This window comes from Geotrypetes seraphini, chromosome 14, assembly GCF_902459505.1.
Source record: "Geotrypetes seraphini chromosome 14, aGeoSer1.1, whole genome shotgun sequence".
NCBI lineage: Eukaryota > Metazoa > Chordata > Amphibia > Gymnophiona > Dermophiidae > Geotrypetes > Geotrypetes seraphini.
Genome location: NC_047097.1, coordinates 76,128,078 through 76,151,604, shown reverse-complemented (window position 1 = coordinate 76,151,604; position 23,527 = coordinate 76,128,078). Strand labels below are relative to the sequence as shown.

At 42.1% G+C, this 23,527-nt stretch overlaps 1 protein-coding gene across 3 annotated transcripts in view; it reads right to left on the bottom strand.

The window, feature by feature from the left end:
• FRMD5 (FERM domain containing 5) overlaps window positions 1-23,527 on the bottom strand; it is a 102,559-nt gene that overhangs the window by 59,807 nt on the left and 19,225 nt on the right. For all 3 annotated transcript variants that reach the window (XM_033919687.1, XM_033919688.1, XM_033919689.1), the window contains exons 3-7: window positions 20,237-20,279; window positions 15,283-15,361; window positions 14,768-14,865; window positions 5,058-5,181; window positions 4,867-4,954 (exon numbers count right to left, since the gene is read on the bottom strand). In XM_033919687.1, the coding sequence (XP_033775578.1) occupies window positions 4,867-4,954; window positions 5,058-5,181; window positions 14,768-14,865; window positions 15,283-15,361; window positions 20,237-20,279 (432 nt within the window). The remainder of the gene's footprint in view (window positions 1-4,866; window positions 4,955-5,057; window positions 5,182-14,767; window positions 14,866-15,282; window positions 15,362-20,236; window positions 20,280-23,527) is intronic.

Genomic DNA, 23,527 nt, shown 5'->3' with positions numbered 1-23,527 from the left:
GGTTCCCTGAATGGAAATCTCTTAATAATCAATTTAGCTTAGAATTCCTATGCTTTCAGGCAGATTTTCTGGGACACCAGGCCGCACAGTGGTATAAAGTATTATCTAATTATTTGAATAAGAAACCAGAAATGGACTTAGGGATATTTGGAGCATTGAGATTAAGCATCAGATTAATGCATTTCAAAGGCCACATATTTGGTCTTGGAGAATGAAATGTACAATGTCTGCATCTATGAGGCAAACATGTTTTTTCCTGTTGCATAGAGCATTCTGGACCCCTGTTCGTTTACAAAAATTAGATTGCTCTAAGTCTAATAGATGTTGGCATTGTCATATTGAAGTTGGAACTTTGGATCATTTATTATTTCATTGCCCATTTATTAAGGCCTTTTGGTATTCAATTTGGGACCAAGTTAATCTTAATCAAGAAAATAACTAACTGCAGTATTTTGTAATTTCTTTAGGAGTCTTGTAGTACATCCAAGATAAACTATGTTACAATAATCCAGTTGCGAAAGAATTAATGATTGGACCACTAGTAAAAATGCTGAAATATCAAAACATTTTCTGACTAATCTTAATTTCTTTAAAAGCCCCAAATTTTTTTTACTCACTAAATTAACCTGATATTCCATAGTTAACATATTATCTAGTTGAACTCCCAATACTCTAGTTTCCATTTTGAACTTATGACCATTCTGACAGAAAGAAGACAAGAGATCTGATCTAGCCAAACCTGCCGGACTTAACCAAACGAATTTGTTTTTTTATTTATTTAAAAGATTTCTCAACCGCCTATTTCTAGGAGGCTTTACAAATAGCAACATACAGAAAATAAAAACAAAATTCATACAAACAGACATTTCAAATCATTCAATGAGAACAATTAATTCATAGCACTCAATTATATATCAATCCAAAAACCGGAATAAACCAGAATCATCATTCATTGGAATGCTTCTATAAAAAGTGTAGTTTTAAGCATTTTCTTAAACTTTGAATGTCAGGAAGAGCTCTTTGCGGTCAAGTTCATTTGTTCCACAAAGTTACTCCTATGATGGAAATAGCAGAAGATCTCTTGTTCTCATAGCGCACTTTTAAAAAGTCCATCAACGACAATCGTATCGCGCCCTCAGACCGCAGAGTTCTAAGCGGCCAAAAGATTGCCATAGCCTGCGATAAATACCAGGGAATCTCTTGGCAAATGACTTTTAACATCAGTACTAATGTCTTGAAAATAATGAAGTTTCTTCAACTAAGGTGTTATGTGCTCGAACTTTCTTACACCAGCGTTTTGAATCATCTGCAAGGCTTCACACTGTACCCCCCTGTACACGTAATCCCTAAATAAAGGACATTACAATAGTCCTTGTGACCCTGGGCAAATCACTTAATCCCCCCAGTGCCTCCGGTACATTAGATAGCGTGTGAGCACGCCGGGACAGATAGGGAAAAATACTTGAGTACCTGAATAATTTGTAATCAGTATAGAATTGTAGGATATGCGGAATATAAATAATTAAATAAATAAAAAAATTTTTAAAATATGACCATCTTCTGTACCACTATATGTAAATCATTTACCGATATCATCAGTTTTAATTGTCTTAACAATCACAACGGAAAAAAACAGACTTAACTACAGACAAAATTTGATCCTTTATGCTAAGGGTACAATCCAGCCACACTCGTATCATTTTTAGCTTTCGTTGTATCAATAAGATCTGATTATAAACCTAAATCTCTCTGGGACATCCTTTCTCCCAATCATAATAACTTCCGATTTTGCAAAATTCAAAAACAATCTATGCCTCACCATCTACTCATTCACGCTTTTCATACATCCAGTCAATCTTTCGTTCAACTTATTTCTCCAGTCTTGCATTGGAAAGAAAAATTGGATGGTGACAGAATAGAGACGCTATGCCACTCTTATTTTCCGAAAACTCTCACTCTTCAATTTATGAGCAATATAATCCATTGTTGAACTGCAGTGAGCAAAACACAACATCCTCCAATCAGCATAAATATAACTGGAAACATTATATCTTTCAAGTTCTAAACCTAACGAGTGCATCATAATATTAAACAATATTGGGGATAGGGAAGATACCTGTGGTATACCACAATCCAATGACCAGCTAGTCGATAAACAACCATTCATTTTAACCCTGTATGATCTATGACAGTGTATCTCAAACTCCTTAGCTTGAGTGAGGTAATTTATAGTAGAAAACAAGCTTCTCCTGCTGGATGTGACGAGCCTTCAATGAGCATTTTTGTAAGGTATCTACCCCGATGCTCACGGCCCAAACACTGCAAACACCAACTATGCGAGTCAGTGAATGAGATAGGTCTCTGACACAGACAGCACTTTTTATGGACAGAAAAGTCTCGGCAGCAAAGTTAAACTCACTGCGGATGATACAAAGTTATTCAGAGTAGTGAGGACACAGAAGGATTGCGAAGACCTACAACGAGACATAAACACACTCGAGGAATGGGCTGCGAAATGGCAAATAAAGTTCAACGTGGATGAGTGCAAGGTGATGCATGTCGGCAACAAAAATCATATGCACGAATACAGGATGTCCGGTGCTATACTCGGAGAGAGCCCCCAGGAAAGAGATTTGGGAGTACTTGTAGAAAAGTCAGTGAAACCATCCGCGCAATATGCAGCGGCAGCAAAAAGGGCAAACAGAATGCTAGGAATGTTTAAGAAGGGGATCACAAACAGATCTGAGAAGGTTATCATGCCATGGTATGCCCCCACCTGGAATACTGCATCCAACACTGGTCGCCGTGCATGAAAAAGGACATTGTACTACTCAAAAGGGTCAAAAGAAGAGCGACAAAAATGGTTAAGGGACTGGAGGAGTTGCCGTACAGTGAGAGATTAGAGAAACTGGGCTTCTTCTCCCTTGAAAAGAGGAGACTGAGAGGGGACATGATTGAAACATTCAAGATATTGAAGGGAATTGACTTAGTAGAGAAAGAGAGATTGTTTACCCTCTCCAAGGTGAAGAGAACAAGAGGGCACTCGCTAAAGTTAAAAGGGGATAAATTCCGTACAAACGTAAGGAAGTTCTTCTTCATCCAGAGAGTGGTAGAAATTTGGAACGCTCTTCCAGAGGCTGTTATAGGGGAAAGCACCCTTCAGGGATTCAAGAAAAGGTTAGTTAAGTTCCTGCTGGACCAGAACATACGAAGGTGAGGCTAGACTCAAATACAGCACTGGTCTTTGACCTAAGGGCTGCTGCGTGAGCGGACTGCTGGGCACGATGGACCACTGGTCTGACCATGCAGCGGCAAATCTTATGCTCTTATGTTGACAAAAGAGGGAAAAAAAAACACAGAGGCAGAAAAGAGAGAGTCGAAAGGCCCTACTGATGTAGAAAGAAAAAAAGGGGTATAGATAATGTTTTTTCTTTCAAACAGTCTGAAGAAGATTAATAAGAAAATAATGTGGCATAACCCCAAAAGAAGTACACTGATGGGAAGGCAACACGCGTGGGATTAGAAAAAGCACTTCTTCACTCTGTGGAAAACAAAGAACTGAGATACCAAGAGCCAATGTCAGGTGGGAAGGCACTCATGCATTCACAGTGTGGGCAGTAATGAAGTTTCTAAAAAAAGTGGCAATACACTTTTACGACTGTCTGTACTGGGCTCTGTGGATGATGTCAGCCACATATGAGAATATGCTGCCTGCTTGTCCTACTACTACTGAGCATGCCAAATTATGTATGCTAACCTGTAACCTGTTCCGAGTTCTTTGGGGAGAATAGGATAGAGAATGAAATCAATACATAAAAGCAATGATGAGTCAGGGATTGTGTTGCTGCAGCGGTGCAAAGGAAGAAGGGAGGGGTAGATGAGGTTAAAGTGATTGCAGCAGATCAGGTTGGCAAGTACTTATGTCAGGTGTTACTGTTGTGTACCATCTATGCTTCTAATCACTGACTGGAATTTCTACAGTCTTATCCCTTAATAGTGGGAGGGGATTTTAATGAGGCTTGGGACCGAAACCTTGATAAACCTCAGAACCCATGAATGGAGAGATTGAACCTTGCTAGAGACCTTCCCTTTTAGATCTAGTTGACATTTGGTGGATAGAACAACCTGTGGACAGAAATTGTACGTTTACTTTGAATTTAACTCAAGCCTTAAGCCTGCAACTTTGATTGTCATCTTGTGTTAGACCTGGATCGTGAATTCATTCTGAGACTCTTCTGCCGTCATGATTCCCTTTTTTTTTTTAAATTGTATGTGCAACACAGAAGCATCGTCAATTAGTTTTGACTTTAAGCCTATGGGTTCAACAACTGGGAGCACTTTTCTGGTTGAACCATCCATACAAGGTGTGTGTTATAAAACTGAATTTGATCAAATATATTTTCTTTGATCCTAAGCATTTCTTATTTCCTATATTTCGTTGTTAGTACTTGCATCTTTTCTTTAATGATCGTAATTCCATTCCTTTATTGATTTGTTTTTATGGTAAGCTGATTTGGTCTATTTTTAGCATTTGCGGGATATCAAGCATTTTTAATAAACGTAAACTTATAAGAGCGATCTTCTTGGTATTTTGTATCACTTCCCTTCTTAAAAGCAGACTGTTAGGACACATCCAGTTTAGTTCAATTTTCTTTTTTTTTCATACCTTTTCTGATTATTCTTTTAGTATCCTATTTAGATCAGTCTTTTCTGTTACAGAAGTTTATATATCTTGGAACTGTGTATATACATACACACAGATACATAATCCTATAAATGAAAAACAAAAACAAATTTGTACTGTTTCAAATCAAATGACGAAAGAGATTGACGTGCACTCAGAATGTTTGTATGAGCTGGGCTCACCTTACAAGGGTGTGGATCCACACCATACGTCTCCAGAGTTTGGGCTTTTCTTAGAAAGCTCAGTTCAGCAGCAGCGGGTGTCAGGCCACTAGAAGAAAAGAAAGATGGGAAACTTTCTGTCAAACGAGATTAGTACGTTTGGTGCTGTGCTTGAGTCCGTTCAGCATCAGACTTCATGAACAAAACATTACCTGAGCTCCAGTTTGTGAATTTCAGCAATCTTCTTTTCCAATTTCTCTGAATGCTTTGGGAAAAACTGAAACTTGGAGCTGTAGCCTTCTGGGTGCTTCCCGGAATCATAATCACCAATTTCAGCTGGAAAACAGAGCATCAATGTAAGGAGGTAATCTAAGGGAAATGAAAATGGTTAACTCCTTTATTTCTATAGCACCACTCGATGTATGCAGCGCTGTACACAAAACATGCACAAAACAGCGCCTCAACAGGAACTCTGATCCTCTGTGGCCTGCTAGGGCTGGGTGTCTGTCTCAGCTCCCCCATCCCCTGCTGCACTTTCATCAATGTGCACTGAAGTGTAAATGACAGAAGCCAGATACATCCCAGATATTCTGTGTTTACAAACCATTCCAGCTGTGCTTTTTTTGTTTTAGGAGTTCAGCTATGTGATTTATAATTTTCTTCCAGTATGTATTACAGTTAGATGTGACTGATAATCATATAAATAGAACTCACCTATTCTAAGAGACCAATCCTTCACTTTCTCATATCATGCTATGAAACACTGGGATAATATAATAACCATTCCACTTTCTGACATTGACTGGGAACTCTTTTGGTCTTCAACAAACCGCCCACTTTTATCTTCTAGAGTTTCACAATCAATGCTCTTTGTAATGTGGAATGCAATATGGACCCCATTTCGTATGTGGAAAGCCAAATTAAAACAAGATTCTATCTGCTGGAACTGTTTGAAAGAGGAAGGAACTCTTGATCATATGTTCTTCCATTGTACTCTGGTCCGTTCTTTTTGGTCCAAAATCTGGAATACCATACAATCTATCACCAACTGCTCAGAAGAGATTTCTATGGACATTATAATCCTTCGATCTCAACACCCCTGTTTCGCGCAATCAAATTGTCCTCCTAAACTCATTGATACCATGTTTGTGACTGCTCTCATGCATATTCTGAAAAATTGGAAATCATCTTCGTTATTAGATTATACTTTTTGGTGGAACTCTCTATGTATGTACCACAGATTTGAATCATATGCATATGAAAATAAAATTTCACTCCGTAAATCCATGAATTGGAAAAACAAAAAATCACCCTGGTCATTTTTAGATTCATATGTACATTCTACTATGTAGACATTCCTGTCTTCTCCTCTCTTTAAAAAAAATTTTTTTTTTTCTTTCCCTCTTCTTTTTTCCTCTCTCTTTCAATTTTTACTTTGTCCTATTTCACTTTCTATTGTCATACATCACCACAAACAAATCCAATACTCTGAGCTTTTCTTAATAATATGGGCCTTTATAAATAACTGTATATTAATGCAAAATGTTATACTACTTTTATGTATTTGAATTGCTCCTTGTATTTTTTAAAATACTGAATAAAAATTTATTGAACTAAAAAAAAAAAAAAAAAAAGAACTCACCTCTTCAATAGTGCAGGCAGCCGGGAGGACTAGGCAGACCGGAATGGCGACGGCAGCCGGGAGAGTGCAGGCGACTACGAGCGGCAGTAGAGAGCGTCGGGAGCACAGCGTGGCGGCCACGAGACTTGCCCACCAGAAGGCATGAGCTGTAGATTCATGTGCCTCAAACTTGGCACGTGAATCTACAGCTGATGCCTTCTGGCATCTATACTGGGACCAATGTTCCCTCTAAGGATTGATGAGGTGTGTGCAAAAAAAAATATGCATGAGCGACAAGTTACATACTCCACAAATTTATGAGCAGGCACGGAGGATGCATTTTTAAACAAATGTAGTTTATCCTTGTACTCCTTATGTATTTTTAATCAACTATGGATATGTTTGTATGTTTATTGTTCAAATGGTTTTATTTATTTCCCCAAATTTATTTTTGTTATACGCATTGAAAATATTTGATATTGCGTTTAAATCAAAATCTCAATAAACTTGAAACTTGAAACGAGTGCCCATGAGATTGTGGGAGGGTTAAATACTCAAAACTTAGAAGAATAACTATTTACTTAAAGTTTTTGCTTCGCCAGCTTTCTGGTATCTTTACATACAGTGGCGTACCTAGCATATGTAACACCTGGGGTCCATCATTTATTGGCACCCCCCCCCAATCTGTACGAAAAACATGATTTTTAGTAACAAGCCACACGTCACACATGAGTACCTAGGAAAAGGCAGCATCTTATATATTGCAGTGAGCAGTACATCAATACACCCATTGTAAAACTAAACAAGCCAGGCCAGCACAGATCAATCCTACACCGTCAATCCTAACAGAAAACCATGTCTTTCGAACACACAGAACACAGAAAACACCTTCGCCTAGTATGGAATATGTCATCACAAACTAACCCCTCCCCCTTTTACAAAACTGTAGTGTGGATTTTAGCCACGGTGGTAACAGCTCTGATGCTCATAGAAATCTGAGCATCAGCGCTGCTACCACCACAGCTGGTGCTAAAAAACGCTCCACAGTTTTGTAAAAGGTGGGATAAAATAGAAATACACAGCTTAAACGCTCTAGCTCAGGAGTGCCCAAATGTTTTGGGTTTGCGAGCTACTTTAAAATGACCAAGTCAAAATGATCTACCAACAATAAAATTAAAAAACACAAAGCACACTATACACTGAGAAAATGTTAATTATCATTCCTATTCTGGGTTTTTTTCAAAGAGGTCAAGGCAGATGACTCTATGCATACAAAAATAGACAAATATACCCCCCTTCCTTTTTATTAAACCACAATAGCAGTTTTTAGCGCAGGGAACTGCGCTAAATGCCCAGTGCTGCTCTCGATGCTCATAGGCTCCCTGCACTAAAAAACACTATTGCAGTTTAGTAAAAGGGGGCCATAGTGCAAAATATAGACAGCAGATATAAATTCAGACACATTTTGATCACTAAATTTTTTTTTTTAATTCTTTATTCATTTTAAAAATCTTTCATCAAGTGTACAATATTCATAATCAACACAATGAGACAAGGCACTTGTATATCTTACATTATATTCTAAGCATATAAATGTAACCCTCTCCCCACCCTCCCTCAAAACCCTTCATTCATGTAATGAAACCTATCTTTGTATCCCTCCCCCCTCCTATTATTAAATAATTTTTCCTACCTTGTCTGGTGATTTCATGAGTCTCTGGTTGCACTTTCATCTTCTGACTGTGCATCCAATCTTTCTTCCCTTCTTTCAGCCTGTATGCTTCCTCTCCTCCAGACCTCATTCCCTCCCCCAACTTTTTCTTCCTCTCTCCCTGTCCTTTCTTTCTTTTTTCTCTTTTGATGCCCCCTTTCTTTTTTTCTGTTTCCCTTCTGTCTCCCTGCCTGCCCCCTTTCTTTCTCCCTACCCTCCACAAAGCTACTGCTGCCACCATCGGGGGAAACAGGCCCCAAAGCCACCGCCGCGGCTACCCCAAGCTCTCTCTGCTTCCCACCGGGCCGACCAGCAATCCCCCGACGTCAATTCTGCCGTCGGAGAGGAAGTTCCGCCCAGCCAGGCAGCGATTGGCTGGCCCAAACTTCCTCTCCGACTGCAGCCTTAGGGCGGGTGCACAACCGGGGCGAACCGCCCCCCCCCTCCTTGGTACGACACTGAAGACATGGCAGCAGCTCCTCTCACAAATCCCCACCTGTGTCGGAAGTCCGATGCAGTCGGGGATCTTGAGAGGAGCCGCCGCTGCATCTATTACTTTAAAATACAGGCCGCCGCCGCTTCCTCTCACCTCTGCCCGCCCTCGAGTGAGCGACAGGAGAAAGCGTATGAGTGACGCCACTGAAAATAGTGAGCGATCGCTCATGCGCTCACCTTAGAGGGAACACTGATTGGGACTGATCCTATTCAACATATTTATGAGTGACATTGCTGAAGGATTGGAAGGAAAACGTTGCCTTTTTGTGGATAACACCAAGATTTTCAACAGAGTGGACTCCACGGTGAGTGTGGACAACATGAGAAGGGATCTATAAAAATTAGAATGGTCTAATGTTTGGCAGTTAAGATTTAACATGAAGAAGTGGAAAGTGATACACTTGGGATGCAGAAATCCAAAAGAACAGTATGTGCTAGGGGGTGAGAAACTGATATGTGCTGATCAGGAGAGAAACCTTGTGGTGATGGGTCTGAAGATCTCAAGGCGGCAAAACAATGTGACAAGGTGGTGCTGTTGCCCAAAGAATGCTAGGGTGCATAAAAAGAGGCATAACCAGTAGGAAGAGTTGATGCTCCTGTACAAGTCATTGGTGAGGCCCCGCTTGGAGTACTGTGTCCAGTTTTGGAGGCCTTATCTCTACAAGGATGTAAAAAGACTTGAGGCAGTTCAGAGGAAGGCAATTAAAATAGTACAGGGCTTGTTCCATAAGACATAAAAAGAAACTTAGGCTTCCTTTTATGAAACTGCAATAGCAGTTTCAAGTGCAGGGAGCTGCGCTGAATGGCCTGCGCTGCTCCCGATGCTCACTGAATTCCTATAAGCGTCGGGAGCAGCGCGAGCCATTCAGTGCGGCTCCCTGTGCGAGAAACTGCTATCGCAGTTTCGTAAAAGAGGGGGTTAGTTTTTAATATGCATATGCTAGAAAAAAAAGGAGAGGTGATATGATACCTGTATTAATATTCAAACAAACCTCTTTCAGAGACGTAGGGACAGTAGAACTAGAGGACATGAATGGAGGTTGCTGGGAGGCAGACTTGGAAGAAATGTCAGGCAATACTTTTTTAGAGAGAGTGCTGGATGCAGAGGATAAACACAGGGAGTGCTTAAATAGAAAGAAGAAGGAAATGCAACATGGCTATTGTAACATACTAAATGATAGTAGATAAAGACCTGAATGGTCCATCCAGTCTGCCCATTAGTTACATCAATTATAAATTCATTATGAAATTGCCTTTTTAGATATTTCTAGGCCATAAAAGTCCACCTGATACTGTCCTTAGGGTCCAACTACTGGAGTTGCCATCAAAGCAAACTGCAGCCCATCCAGCTATCTTGGGAAATAGTGGGATCTGAGGCTGATGCCAGACAGACTTAAATAGTCTGTCCCACGAATAGTGAGAGACAAAGAAGAGTGGCCAAATCCAGTATGAGGGAACAGAGGCCGATGCCGAACAGATTCGTATGGTCTGTGTCCCGCAAGTGGTGAGAGACAGGTGAAGAGTGTGTTGATCATTTTTATTACATACTGTGATGGGGGGGGGGGGGGAGGTGGCAGTGCAGCCTAGGAGTGAGGGGAAAGCATCATGACTTGCCTTTGGGACAGATAGGGTAGTTTTTCTCAAGTACCTAATTTCATTTTAAGTTGATACATTGTAAACCGCTTAGGTCAGTAAAATGCAGGAGCAGTAGATCAAATCTTAAATAAACATATATAGTGTATTGATGAAATTATTCAGCCTATAATCCTGATCATGATGGCGGCTTTACAACCAGCATTTAAACATGGGTGACCTGGGCCTACACGGAGTGGTTGGCAGAGCTCTGGTTGCCTTGTTGGGTAGATTGCATGGACCATGAGTCTTTTTTCTGCTGTGATTTACTGTGTATTTCTGGGGGTTTAAAAATGTATGTGTGTTATGGTGAGGTGCCCAATGCACTGGTTCACCTAGAGCCCATCAAAGGACTAATCTCCTGCTCTGTCTGTGTGTACTTAAAAGGAAAGAGCACTAATTCTCTCTCATGCGATCCCGCTCCTTTATTTTCCTCACTGCAGAGGAGGTTCCCCCCCTTTGGGCCTACTTATGGGGGTTGGGAACTAACTGATTTGATTTTAAACTTATTACTGTTATTACACTTTCCTTTCCTTTTGTCATTGTTAAGTGAATGTTTTACATTATTTATCTTTTTTAATTCCTTTATCGCCTTCATAGAAGGTACTTTTAAAACAGGGTGCTTAACCTTTTCCTATCGTGTGTCCCAGATGACGGGACATTCCAAAAATGTCGTTGCCATCGTATGTTCCATACTAATAAAGAGCCAGGAACACAAAAAGCACAGTTACTTACCGTAACAGGTGTTATCCAGGGACAGCAGGCATATATTCTCACATGTGGGTGACGTCATCTACGGAGCCCCAGCGCGGACAGCTTTTCAAGCAAACTTGATTGAAGTTTCAAGTTTGCTATGCTGCACCACGCATGTGCATGCCTTCTTGCCCACTAGAGGGCGCATCCCCACCTCGTGGTCCTCAGTTCCATAGCCAGCAAAGAAGCCATCCCCGGGGAGGAGGGCGGGTTGTGAGAATATATGCCTGCTGTCCCTGGATAACACCTGTTACGGTAAGACACACGAACAAAATAAAAACACAAATTAAGCACAGCGACCGAGAAAAAAACACTCAGCCGCGGTGTCAGAAGGCAAATTAGAAGAGCACAAATTCCACAGGGAATACTCGAGAAAGCCGGCGTCGACTTCTGCGGGTATCGCCGCGGAGGAGGTCTAAACAGCTTCTGCGGCGGGGCCTGGGGTTTAGGACGGACCAATGAGGCGATAGAGCGCTCATGTTCAGACAAGCGTTTGGTCGCTGCCTCCAAGGACTCATCGAACAACTCAGAGCCCACACATGGAAGATTGGCCAGACGTTCTTGCAAGTTCGGGTCCATATCCAGGGTACGAAGCCATGCGAGACGGCGCATCGCCACCGCAAAGGCGGATACACGAGAGGCCAACTCAAACGCATCGTAAACTGCGTGAAAAAGGTAGAGACGCAGCTGAGACAAATTGGCCATAAAGGTACCAAAATCCCCCTTGTGGGAATCCGGCATGACCCCATAATACCTGGGCAACGCCTTCACCATCTGCTTTAAATAGGATGAGAAGGTGAATGCGTAATTAAGGACCCTGGCAGCCATCATGGAGTTGGAATAGAGGCGACGACCAAACTTGTCCAGGGTCCGTCCCTCCCGCCCGGGGGGGACCGCAGCAGAGACCCTAGAAGGCTGAGACTTCTTCAACGCCGACTTTTTGAGTAACGAGGCTCCTTACCGGTGCCAGACCCCGAACCCCAAGAAGCCGCACCCAGCGACCTCGACGGGGTCGGGGACCGCCCATGCCCCGAGGAACCCCTGCGGGAAGTCCCCGGGGTATGAGGCACCGAGGCACGCCCCTTCCGTCTCGGCAAAGAGTCCCTCGAAAACTCCACCTCAGAGGAACGGAAAAGCCTCGGATTATCGAGGCGGAGCTCGGAGACCGCAGGGTTGATGCTTCGCCCGAGGCCGACCCGAGGGAGAGGAGCCCCGGGAGGACCTCGACGAGGAAGAAGAGGAAGAGATCCTCCGAACCCTCCGCACCTTGTCCCGAGGCCGCACGCTCCGCTCAGGCTGGTCAACTGAGGTCGAGGGCAAGGTCGGGGTCGAGGCCGAAGCCACCCCGGGGGCCGAAGTCGAGGGTACCGAGACCGAGGCCGCCGAAGCCGGGGCTGACAAGGCCGAAGACGGCTGGAGGTGCGCAAGGGCACCGGACAGTTCCGAGGCAATGAGCGCACGGAGCAAGTCTTGAAAGACGGGAACCCCCATCATAGTCGGCAGATCCTGGGCCGGCGGGTGCTCCCTCAAGGGCAACCTCGGTCTCGAGTATTCCCGCGGGGCACCCGACTTCGACGCTCGGGGCGGGGCCGAGGACGGCCCACCCGCCCCCGTCGATGAGCCCGAGGATGGCTTCTTCGAGGCTGGAAGAGAAGAAGGAAGTGAGGACTTACCCACCATCGACTTCGGGGTCGAGGACGCCGGCCTCGACGAAGCAGGCTGTCGGGGCGAGGTCGAGGGAGTCGAGGCCGAGGTCAAGGCCGGGGCCGAAGCCGAGGCCGACGTCGAGGCCTTCCCCGCCGCGGGGTCGACAGCGAAGAGCTCCGCCATCCGAGCGCGACGGCGGCGGAGAGCTCTCGGCTGAAAAGTAGAGCACCGAGTGCAGGAGTCGGTCGGGTGCTCAGGACCCAGACAAAGTAAGCACCACCGGTGGGGATCGGTGATGGAAAGCAGCCGATCGCACCGGGTGCACTTTTTAAAACCCGTCAAGGGACGGGACATGGGCCCAAAAACCGGCCGGGAACGAACGAGGTCCCGCGGCCGCGGCTACTGGGAGCCCCCGGAGCCGAACGAAAAAGGTTATTTTTTTTTGTTAACGAAAAAAGACACACGAACAAAATAAAAACACAAATTAAGCACAGCGACCGAGAAAAAACCACTCAGCCGCGGTGTCAGAAGGCAAATTAGAAGAGCACAAATTCCACAGGGCTTCTGGCTCCGCGGAAAAAACTGAACTGAGGACCACGAGGTGGGGATGCGCCCTCTAGTGGGCAAGAAGGCATGCACATGCGTGGTGCAGCATAGCAAACTTGAAACTTCAATCAAGTTTGCTTGAAAAGCTGTCCGCGCTGGGGCTCCGTAGATGACGTCACCCACATGTGAGAATATCATGCCTGCTTGTCCTGGGATAATATTTGAATTTACAGACTTATGACTTATTTACATTATGTTTACAATAGCCGTAAGTGATAACGGTGAATAATATAAAACTTTGCTAAAATAATTACGATTGGAACCAGCGTAACATAAAATGTATTACGATAGGAAAAGGTTAAGCTGTAAGAGCACAGGTGTGCCAAAGTGGCTTTGTAACCACTGCACCACATTCCTCAAGTTGTTATTGATTTGATTTTAATTATGTCTATATTGACAGCTGTACTCTTGAAACCAGGCCAAGTCGGATACTTGTTTGTAATAAATTCCACCCTCCTGCACCTGCTGGTCTGCTATGTGCCGCTTGCTGTGTTGATTGTTTGTCGATCACTACCTCTCTGTGCATCCGGGTTGCCCAAATAGCTTCCTTCTTCAGCAACAAAGTGTTTTGCCAACACAATTGAAAGCCAATGTAGGATGAGGTGCTCAAAGTTTTTAGGGGTAGCAAAAAGGAAACCTATTAAGGCCATTTTGGATCCAAGACAGCCTTATTTGGTTTCAATAGTATACCGTGTCAGATCGAGGATATATGATCTTTCCTGCCACAGTTTCAGAGGCCAGTAATCTGCTCAGTAGGAATATATTCAAAGTCTGGGGTCATGGCAATTATATTCTCAACTGGGTTTTCTTTCCTTTGTGTCCTTTGCTACTGTTTCATGGTTTGCCTGTTTCCAGCAACTGCTCAATTTGATTATAGACTAAAACCTCGCTCTTTGAAATCTGTTGTTGACCAATCCAATAGGGGCAGAGTGTTTATTTAAATTACAGATGGATTTTAATCCTCCTTTCAAAAGCTGAGAGGTATTTCACAGGGGAGGGGGGACTGACTTAAGACTGTCTTCTCTAACTTAGACAGCATCCTATCCTAAGTTACACACTGCAGCTCCTTGTGAGGTTGGGCAACTCACTTTTATTGTAATCTGCTTAGATTTGAATCTTGGTTTTATATTGGCAGTGTATCAAATAAATTGAGCATGATTGTCCTTTGCCTCTGGTATAAACTTATTTCGCTGTCTCTATTTTTCAAGCTGAATCTTCACCTTGAGCAACCACTGAAAAGGTATGAGCCAAAATCTAAAAATATTTGATGCACTATTGTTTTTTTCTGTAGCGGTAGTAGACACAAGACATGTAAGAGAGAGTTCCATGATGCTTACAATCTAGTCAAGCAAGCCCCTTCATGTATCACATGCATATATCATACCTCTTTCCCAGATGAAAATCTTCATTACAATTAATAACTAATCTCACCCCACCCTTCAGGAACTCATTATTACCCTGCAGGATATAAGCAGCTAATAATGCAGCATCAGAGGTTTTGCAGAGCAGGCGTCCATGATAGAGATCCCTCTTAATCTGCAGAAAGACAAGATACCTGTGAAATAAAGCAAAGGATATGAGCTAAACACTGCACATGCCAAGAGAATACTTCACTCTTCATAACATGTTCATTTATCATTTTGACTTATTCATTGGTCTTCAAAAGTGCCAGTATTAGCCAATTGGTTTGAGTGGCCAAATACTATGCGGCACTAGCCTCCTCATCAGACCATTATGTTTTATATAAAGTGCTTTAGTGCTTCTATACTTAATCTTTCAACTTATCTTTTTTTCTGCATTTTCTGAGTTTTCCTTTTGTCAGTAGTTATCAGGGAGGAGACCTGTCGTTCCGACATGTTTCGCCCGAAGGCTGTATCAAGAAAAAGTCCCCCCCTTTTGCTTAGCTCCACACCATCCCGATCATTGGTACGTTGGTCAGCTGTCTAAGAGTGGGAGAAGAAAAATGCCCCACCTGGTAATTTCTTCTTTCAAAGCAGAGGGATCTGTTGGGTAAAACTTCACTCGAAAGCACATGGTGTAAGGAGGTTGTGCTAGAAGACAAAATGGAAAAGTCAAAGAACACAAAAGACCCACTAATATCGTTATTCTTCTTAGCTTAGAAATAATTTCATAAGATGATTATTAAACTAAAAATGTGACTATATCTAAGTAAATGGATCATAGGGTTCAATCTGACTAGTTCCTCAATAATTCTTCATTTACGTAAGTACTCACTTACAAGCACCTAGCCCCACTTCAATGCATTGATCACTCAAGTTTAAGTTTCAAGTTTATTACCTTTTGATGAATCGCTTATACAAACTTTCTAAGCGATGAACAATTTAAAAAGCCACTAGTTAGTGGTCTCACAGATAATTGGGTATAAAAGACAACATACAAATTAAATAAACCCACTAACATTATTGCAGTCAGATTAAAGACAGACATGATTAAAGAGGGAAAGGGGGGAAAAGTTACAAATTCATTTTATATTGAAAATTACATAAAAAGGAAAAAACGAGAGGGAGGGAAGGGGATTAATATCTGTTACAAAATATGAAGAGTCCAAAATTAGACATATTAAATATTAAAAGCGTCTTGAAACAAAAAAGTTTTCAAAAATTTTTTAAAAGAGGTAAGATCTTTTTCATTTCTGATATAATGTGGCAATGAATTCCACAATTTAGGAGCCATAACAGAAAACACATCGCTTCTTCTTGTGCCAACGATTTTCAAAGAGGGAACCGTTAATAAATTTAAAGAAGATGATCGAAGAGAGCGAGGGGCATTGTAAGGAATAATCATTCTTGTCATAAATTGTGGTTCATTGAAGGTTAGAACTTTGAATACTAAAAAGAGTATCTTAAAATTAATACGGTGGGAAATGGGAAGCCAGTGTGATTTAATCATTAGTGGTGTAACATGATCATATTTTTTCGCTTTATGAATAAGTTTTATTGCTGTATTTTGGATTATCTGAAGCCGTCTTTTTTCTTTTTGTGTTATGTTGATTAGAAGGGAATTACAATAATCGATTTTAGATATGATCATGGAATGGATTAATATATTAACAGATTTAAGGTCTAGAAATGTAGAGATTGAACGAATCAGACGTAATTTATGGAAACAAGATTTAACTATTTGACTGATGTGATTATGAAATGATAAGTCAACATCAACCACTACTCCTAGAATTTTTAGCTTAGGTACTGACTCTAAGGGAATATTATCTAGGATGAACGATGATATTGGCATTAAGTCTTTTTTCCATGTGAAGAACATAGTTTTAGATTTTTGAATGTTTAATGCTAATTTATTAGAACTTAGCCAATTTTTTATCAAGTCTAATTTTTTATTGATAGCCGTTATTTCTTCATCATTTTCCGGGTCAAAAGGGTGCAGAAGTTGAATATCATCTGCATAGGAGAATGATGTAAAACCTAGTGATTGAGAAATGGTGAGTAGTGGAGAGAGAAAAATGTTAAATAAGAGAGGTAACAGAATAGAACCTTGGGGTATCCCATAGGTAAGAGAGTCACAGCCTCTAAGGCTTAGGGGCCCTATGTATGGATCACTCAACAATCAGTGTCTCTAGGCTCAGGGGCCCTGTGCACTTAATAGAAACAGAGAAAACATCATATAGCCTATCTAGTCTGCCTAACCATGCTATCTACTATCTCCTCCTCAATGGATCTATTCTCTCTCACACACTCGTCAACATTTTCCTGGCACCATTACTCACTCTCTTTCAATCTTTGGACGTCACAGCTTTCATCTATGCCAGTATCATAGACCCTTCCAATCTCAGGAAATAAATACCATTAATAAGAAACTTGCTCAAATCATGGCTAGAAGCTAACAAACTCTTCCTCAACCCCAGCAAATCCCAAGCAGTTCTTTTCACTAAACCAGGAAAGACAAGGCCATAGTGGAGAGATTAAATGAATTCTTAGTTTCAGTCTTCACCAAGGAAGATGTTACCGGTGCCAGAAATGGTATTCAGTTCTGATGAATCAGAGAAACTCAAACAAATCTCTAACAATTTGACAAACTGAACAGTAACAAATCAGCTGGAAAACAGTATACATCCCAGAATGCTGACAGAACTGAAAAATGAACTGGCAGAGCTATTGTTAATAATTAGTAATTTTTCTTTAAAATTCAGAATAGTACCAGAAGACTGGAGGGTGGCCAACGTGACGCCGATTTCTAAAAAAGGCTCCTGAGGTGATCCAGAAAATTATAGACCAGTGAGTCTGACATCAGTGCCAGGCAAAATGGTAAAGCACAGTTACTTATCGTAAGAAGGTGTTTTCCGGGGACAGCAGGCAGATATTCTTACACGTGGGTGACTTCATCCACTGAGCCTGGTACAGACAGTAGTAAAAATGTATTGCCACTAAGTTTTTAGAAACTTTGCGACTGCCCGCACTGCACATGTGCAAGTGCCTTCCCGCCCAATGCCAGCTCGCGGTACCTCAGTTCAGTAAGCAAGCTAAGAAGCCAAACAGGGGAGGTGGGTGGGATGTGAGAATATCTGCCTGCTGTCCCCAGATAACCCCTGTTACAGTAAGTAACTGTGCTTTATCCTAGGACATGTAGGCAGCATATTCTCACATATGGGACTCCCAAGCTGAATATAATAGGATGGAGGGAGAGTTGGCCATCAAGAAGAAAATAAATTCAGTAATGATCATCTCGCCTGGAATAGGAATCCAGACAGTAGTGAGATGTGAATGTGTGAATTGAGGACCAAGTAGCTGCTTTGCAAATTTCATTAATGGGAATGGAACATAATAAGAAAGCCACTGAGGCTGCCTTAGCTTGGATCTTGTATGCCTCAAACTGCAGCCCAGTCTGAGCATAGCAAAAGGAAATGCAGGCCGTAACCATGTGGAAATATCTCTCTTGGCTACAAGCCGGCTCAGTCTGAGATGAACAGTTGAGGTAAAGTCCTGTGCGGCTTAGCCTTTAGTATAGTAAGCCAAGGTACTCTTACAGTCCAATGTATGAAGAGCTATTTCCCCAGGATGAGAACAAGGCTTCAGGAAGAAGACTGGAAGCACAATGGATGGATTAAGAGAAAATTCCGAGACTATTTTTGGAAGGAATTAAATACTGTGTACAGTGGTTTGGAAACTTGGCAGATCAAGGCCAAATTGCCCATCCACAGTAACCATTATCTCTTTCTCTCTCTGAGAGATCCCACGTGCCTATCCCAGGCCTTCTTGAATTCAGACACAGTCTCTGTCTCAACCACTCCTTCCGGGAGACTGTTCCACGCATCTGTAAAAAAAAGTCTTTCCTTTGATTACATCCTATGCCCTCTCATTCCAGAGCTTCCTTTCAAAAGAAAGACTCGACTCATGTGCATCGCTATCATATCTCTCCTCTCCTGCCAGATTGAGATCTTGAAGTCTGTCTCTGTACACCATTTTAGTAGTTTTCCTCTAGACCAGTGGTGTCAAACTCAAACCCTTTGCAGGGCCACAGTTTGGATTTGTACATAAGAATTGCCAATTCCCTATTTGAGTCTAGCCTTACCTGCGTATATTCTGGTCCAGCAGGAACCTATCTAACCGCAGAAAAAAATAGTTAGGAGTCCTTTTACTAAGGCTCGCTAGCCAATTTAGCGCATGCTAAAAGCTAACACGTCTATTAGATTCTATGGACACGTTAGCGTGCGCTAAATTGGCTAGCGAACCTTAGTAAAAGGACCCCTAACTCATTTTTCTGTGGCCCTCCAAGTACCTACAAATCCAAAATGTGGATTATCAGAAACTACTTAATTGCTTCTGATAATTTCAGCTCTACACCGGACACATGCACAAGCTGCACTGCCTCCAGGCTGCACATTCTGGAACGCTGCCCGCCTCACTGCATCTAAACGCGATTGGACTCCACCTCACAATTGTGTACAGGCGCTTGAAACTTGTGAAGTGGATGACGAGTACCTGGCGGGCTGCAGGTGGCCCCCGAGCTGCAAGTCTGAGACCGCTGCTCTAGACCGCCTCCATCCTTTTTATATCTTTTTGAAGGTGCAGTCTCCAATATTCTAAATGAGGTCTCACCAGAGTCTTATACAGGGACATCAATACCTCTCCCTAGGCGCTGTCATCTTTTCAACCTGTTTGGCCACATACGATCACACTCAAGTCCTGCTCTTCCGTCGTGCACATAAGCTCTTCACTCCCTAAACTGTACCGTTCCTTTGGGATTTTGCAGCCCAAATGCATGACCTTGAAATTTTTAGATTTAAATTTTAGCTGCCAGATTTGAGACCATTCTTCAAGCTTCGCCAGGTCTTTCTTCATGTTATTTATACAAGTGTTATGCTACTAATCAACATTAAGTGGATGCACTAATGAGCTATTATGTATTATCCTCTATACTTATGGAAATAATTTTGAAATGCTATATAAGATGCAGCACAAACTAGAGAATCTGGTCCCTGACTACCTCTCTCTTAGCGCTGTCAAAGTTGATTGATTCTTTGAGCCCTAACAGTCATTTTAGGGCACTCGCTTTATTTATCAGTTGCCAATGTGGAGCTGTGCCATAAGCTTTGTTAAAATCTAAGCATACTATGTCTACTGTTCCCCCTAAAAGTCAAAGAAACTAATCAGATTTGTCCAACAGACCTACCTCTAGTAAAACCATGCTGCCTAGGTCATGCAATCCATTGGATTCCAGAAAATTCACTATTCTCTGGTCCACTCTTGTGCAGAGGGACCCTATCCTTCGGGATCACTCCCAACTTTATAGAAGCATCGAAGGGTCCCACTATTACTGTGAAGGTTAAGATCCATTTTGTTTTGACTTCCCCCTAGAAGATGCCACCCTAGGCAGCTACCTCGTTTGCCTAAAGGTTAAGTCAGCCTCAGATATATACATTCCTGAACATACAGTGACGATTTGATACTTACATCTCATTTGTTTCACAACAGACTTTGTGAATTCCAGCCAGTGCTAAAAGAAAAAGAAAACAGGATATCAAGATATGACCACATAAGTCCACTGGGTTATTTCAAGTTACTTGCTATGGTTTTCAAGGAATTGATTGGTAAAATATCATCTGCTGTTGCCTCTACTTTGCATCTTTGTGAATCTATGCAATCATGACATTTGGCAACTTGTAATTTAGTCAATACTTCCTTTTTTTTCTTTTGATATATCTTGAAGAACATGGGAATGCGTCTTCTATGTCAAAGGCCCAAAGCTACGGAATGTCCTTCTACAGAAGATACGTGAAAATCTAGATATACAATGTCGACCGGGTCACCCTTATCTTGTATAGTGGCGATGTCATAACTGAAAAGAGTTAAAATGAGCATGCTCAGCGTCTATCTTGTGTCAGTGCCATTTTTGAATCATATTGATGCAGTAGTAAGTATGTCTTGGTTAAATGTATTTTACAATTTTTTTAATCAGTTATAAGTAAAATGGTTTTTCATTTGTAGCATTTAAAGAAGCCAAGAAATTCTGGCAAAACGGGTCCCATCGGCCCACAGGCTACTTAAAGATAAGTGCGGTTGTTTAGCAGCACTCTTAATTCATTATTTTTCTTTTTTTATATCACATGAGTTTACAAATCGGCACAATACTTTGAATAATTCTAAAAATGAAAGATTTTGATCTATGAAAGAAAGCTTGACTTGCTGATAACTGTTGTTATTGACACTAATCAGTGCAGGCACTCACATCTTTTCCTTCTCATTTTTGACACAACAATGAAAGTTGTGACTTGAAAACTAGTTTGGTGTCTTTGACTGACAGATACCACCAGGGACTGGCCTGTCAGTTGCAGACCGAAGTCTGTGTAATCTTAATGCAGGCAGAGCTGAATAATTGCTCCAAGCACCAAAACTCCCGAGAAAGAGACAAAAAACACACAATAATATAATAAATTTTGGACAGCAGAACACACTCCTGCTGGCAGGTGTGCAGAAGGGAGAAACTGTAGGTGGAGCTAAGGAGCCCAGTGAAGTACAGCAGAGGCACAAAGAAAAACTCCAGAGTGGATTCCTTCTGTAGATGGCACTCGGCCATGGGGACACTACCCCTCAGTCTAGAACGTCTCACCTATTGCACCGGAAAAAGCATTTGCCTTACTTGAGGAAGTGAGTCACCAAAGTGTGCCCCTGGGAAAGATTAATAGTGTGTGCATGAACTAATGCTATCGTACCGTACACTACTTTAAAATATGGTAACAAATCATAAAAAAGACAGTAAGTACAAGTGTTTCATTATTACACCATTTACATTTGTTTTCACAACTCAGGAGAAGCCACTGGAGCTTACTTTCAAGCAAGAAAAATATTTTTATTCTAGATTTCTAACATGCATCGCCTCATGCTTTCAAACCTGCTGACAAAGTTGCTCAGTAGCTCTTGGTCAAAGACCATAGAGCCCCTTAATAAAGCACATTTTTAATCACTACTCAGTACAAAATCAATTTTTATATGCAATTTAATTTTGAATTAGATTTAAGAACCAAGTAACGATTAAATATATAATGTACTGAGGCGTTTTAAAAGTCATCATTCCAAGTACAGATATAGGTTTGTTACTCCCATAACCATTGTACAGTACACATTAAATAGAAAGTCAAAAGACAGCTCATACACTTTTGACCTGGGTCTAAGCCTTGTAATGGTAACTTCTAAACGCAGATCTTTCAGTGCTGAGAGGCCCTAAAAAATGTATACACATGGGTGTAAAAGAGAACCTAAACTGTGTAGCGGATGAACAGGAAAATAAGTGTTTACTAAATGTTGGAAATGCTCTTTAATGCCAGCAATGAAGGAAGAATCTCTTGTAGGAACAATAAGATGCTTTAGGAACTAGGCACACGATGGAAGAACGTTGCAGATTGTTGGAGTCTGATCAGCAGACAAGACTCTTGTTGCCATATCAAAAGCAGATAAGACATAAATAATGTCATTTAAATCCAAAAGCAGCATTGAATTAATTTGCAAATTGTCTGTTCAGTTTTTCCATATTGATACTAGTCTAGAGAATGGCATGGGAACAAAGTTTATCCCTGTCCCGTGGATGGGCTCTGTCCTCGTCCTGTCCACACCCCACGGTTAACTGCAGGTACCTGTCCCCTTGACATTCTCTAGTTTCAATAAAGAGCTGGGGATGGCATCGATACATAATTATATAAATCAGGAGTTGCCTAGAACTACCTACTCATGCAACCATCTTAGTCAATGATGTCACCCCACCCCCAACTGCAACAGTTAGTTGGTACTTAGCCAACTGGCATTCTAAGCCAGTTTCAAAGAGACCTCAACAATAGTTGACATGGAACAATCATCAAGGGGAAAAGTAACTGGACATTATCGATAGACAACAACATAGAGACCCGTCCTCATGGTAAACCATAGCAAAACAGGAAACAATATTGGCAGTTTACTGCAGATATGGAAGCAAGGCTTTTTACTGCCCTGCGGGAGAGGTAAAAAGCTTAGCTCCCACGGTAAAGAATGTGATTATTACTGCGGGTCAGCTCCTCTATGACTTCCTCCCTACCTCCCCTCCCAACCCCTTGCCTAAACATATCTTAGGGAGCTTCTGTGACCAAGATAAATCTTCACAGGCCTACCTCCAGGTCCCACCTTCTAATGTAACCAGAAGTTACATCAGAAGGAGGGACCCAGTCGAAGGAAGACCACGGAGGCAGGCCTGTGAAGATTTATCTTGGTTGCTGAAGCTCCTACGGTACGGATAGACATGAGGTCGTGAGTGGAAGTGGGGAGGAAGGCATAGAGGGGCTGACCCATGGGTTCTGGTTGTTGTTTTATTTTTACCACGATGGGAGGGCTGGAGGGCTGCTGGACCCGTGGGGAGGGGGTGCTGGCAGGCTCCAGAGCTGGAGCTGAAGGGAAGAACAGTCCTAGGTCTGGTCTGGGGGCTGGGGAGAATGGAGAGAGATGCTGGACCCATATGTGGGGACTGGTACTGGAGAGAAGGAAGAGAGGTGCTGGACCCATGTTTGGGAGGGGTGAACTAGAGCTGAAGGAAAGAGAGAGGTGCCAGACCTGCGGCTGGAAGCTGGAGGGGAGGGAAAGAGATGTTGGACTCATGGGAGGGGAACTGGTGGGAAGGGGGAGAGGTGCTGGATCCTTAGGGAGAAGCCTAAGAAACAAGATGGGAGAGTTGGAATATATTGCACTAAATGAAAAGATAGATATAATGTGCATTTCTGAGAC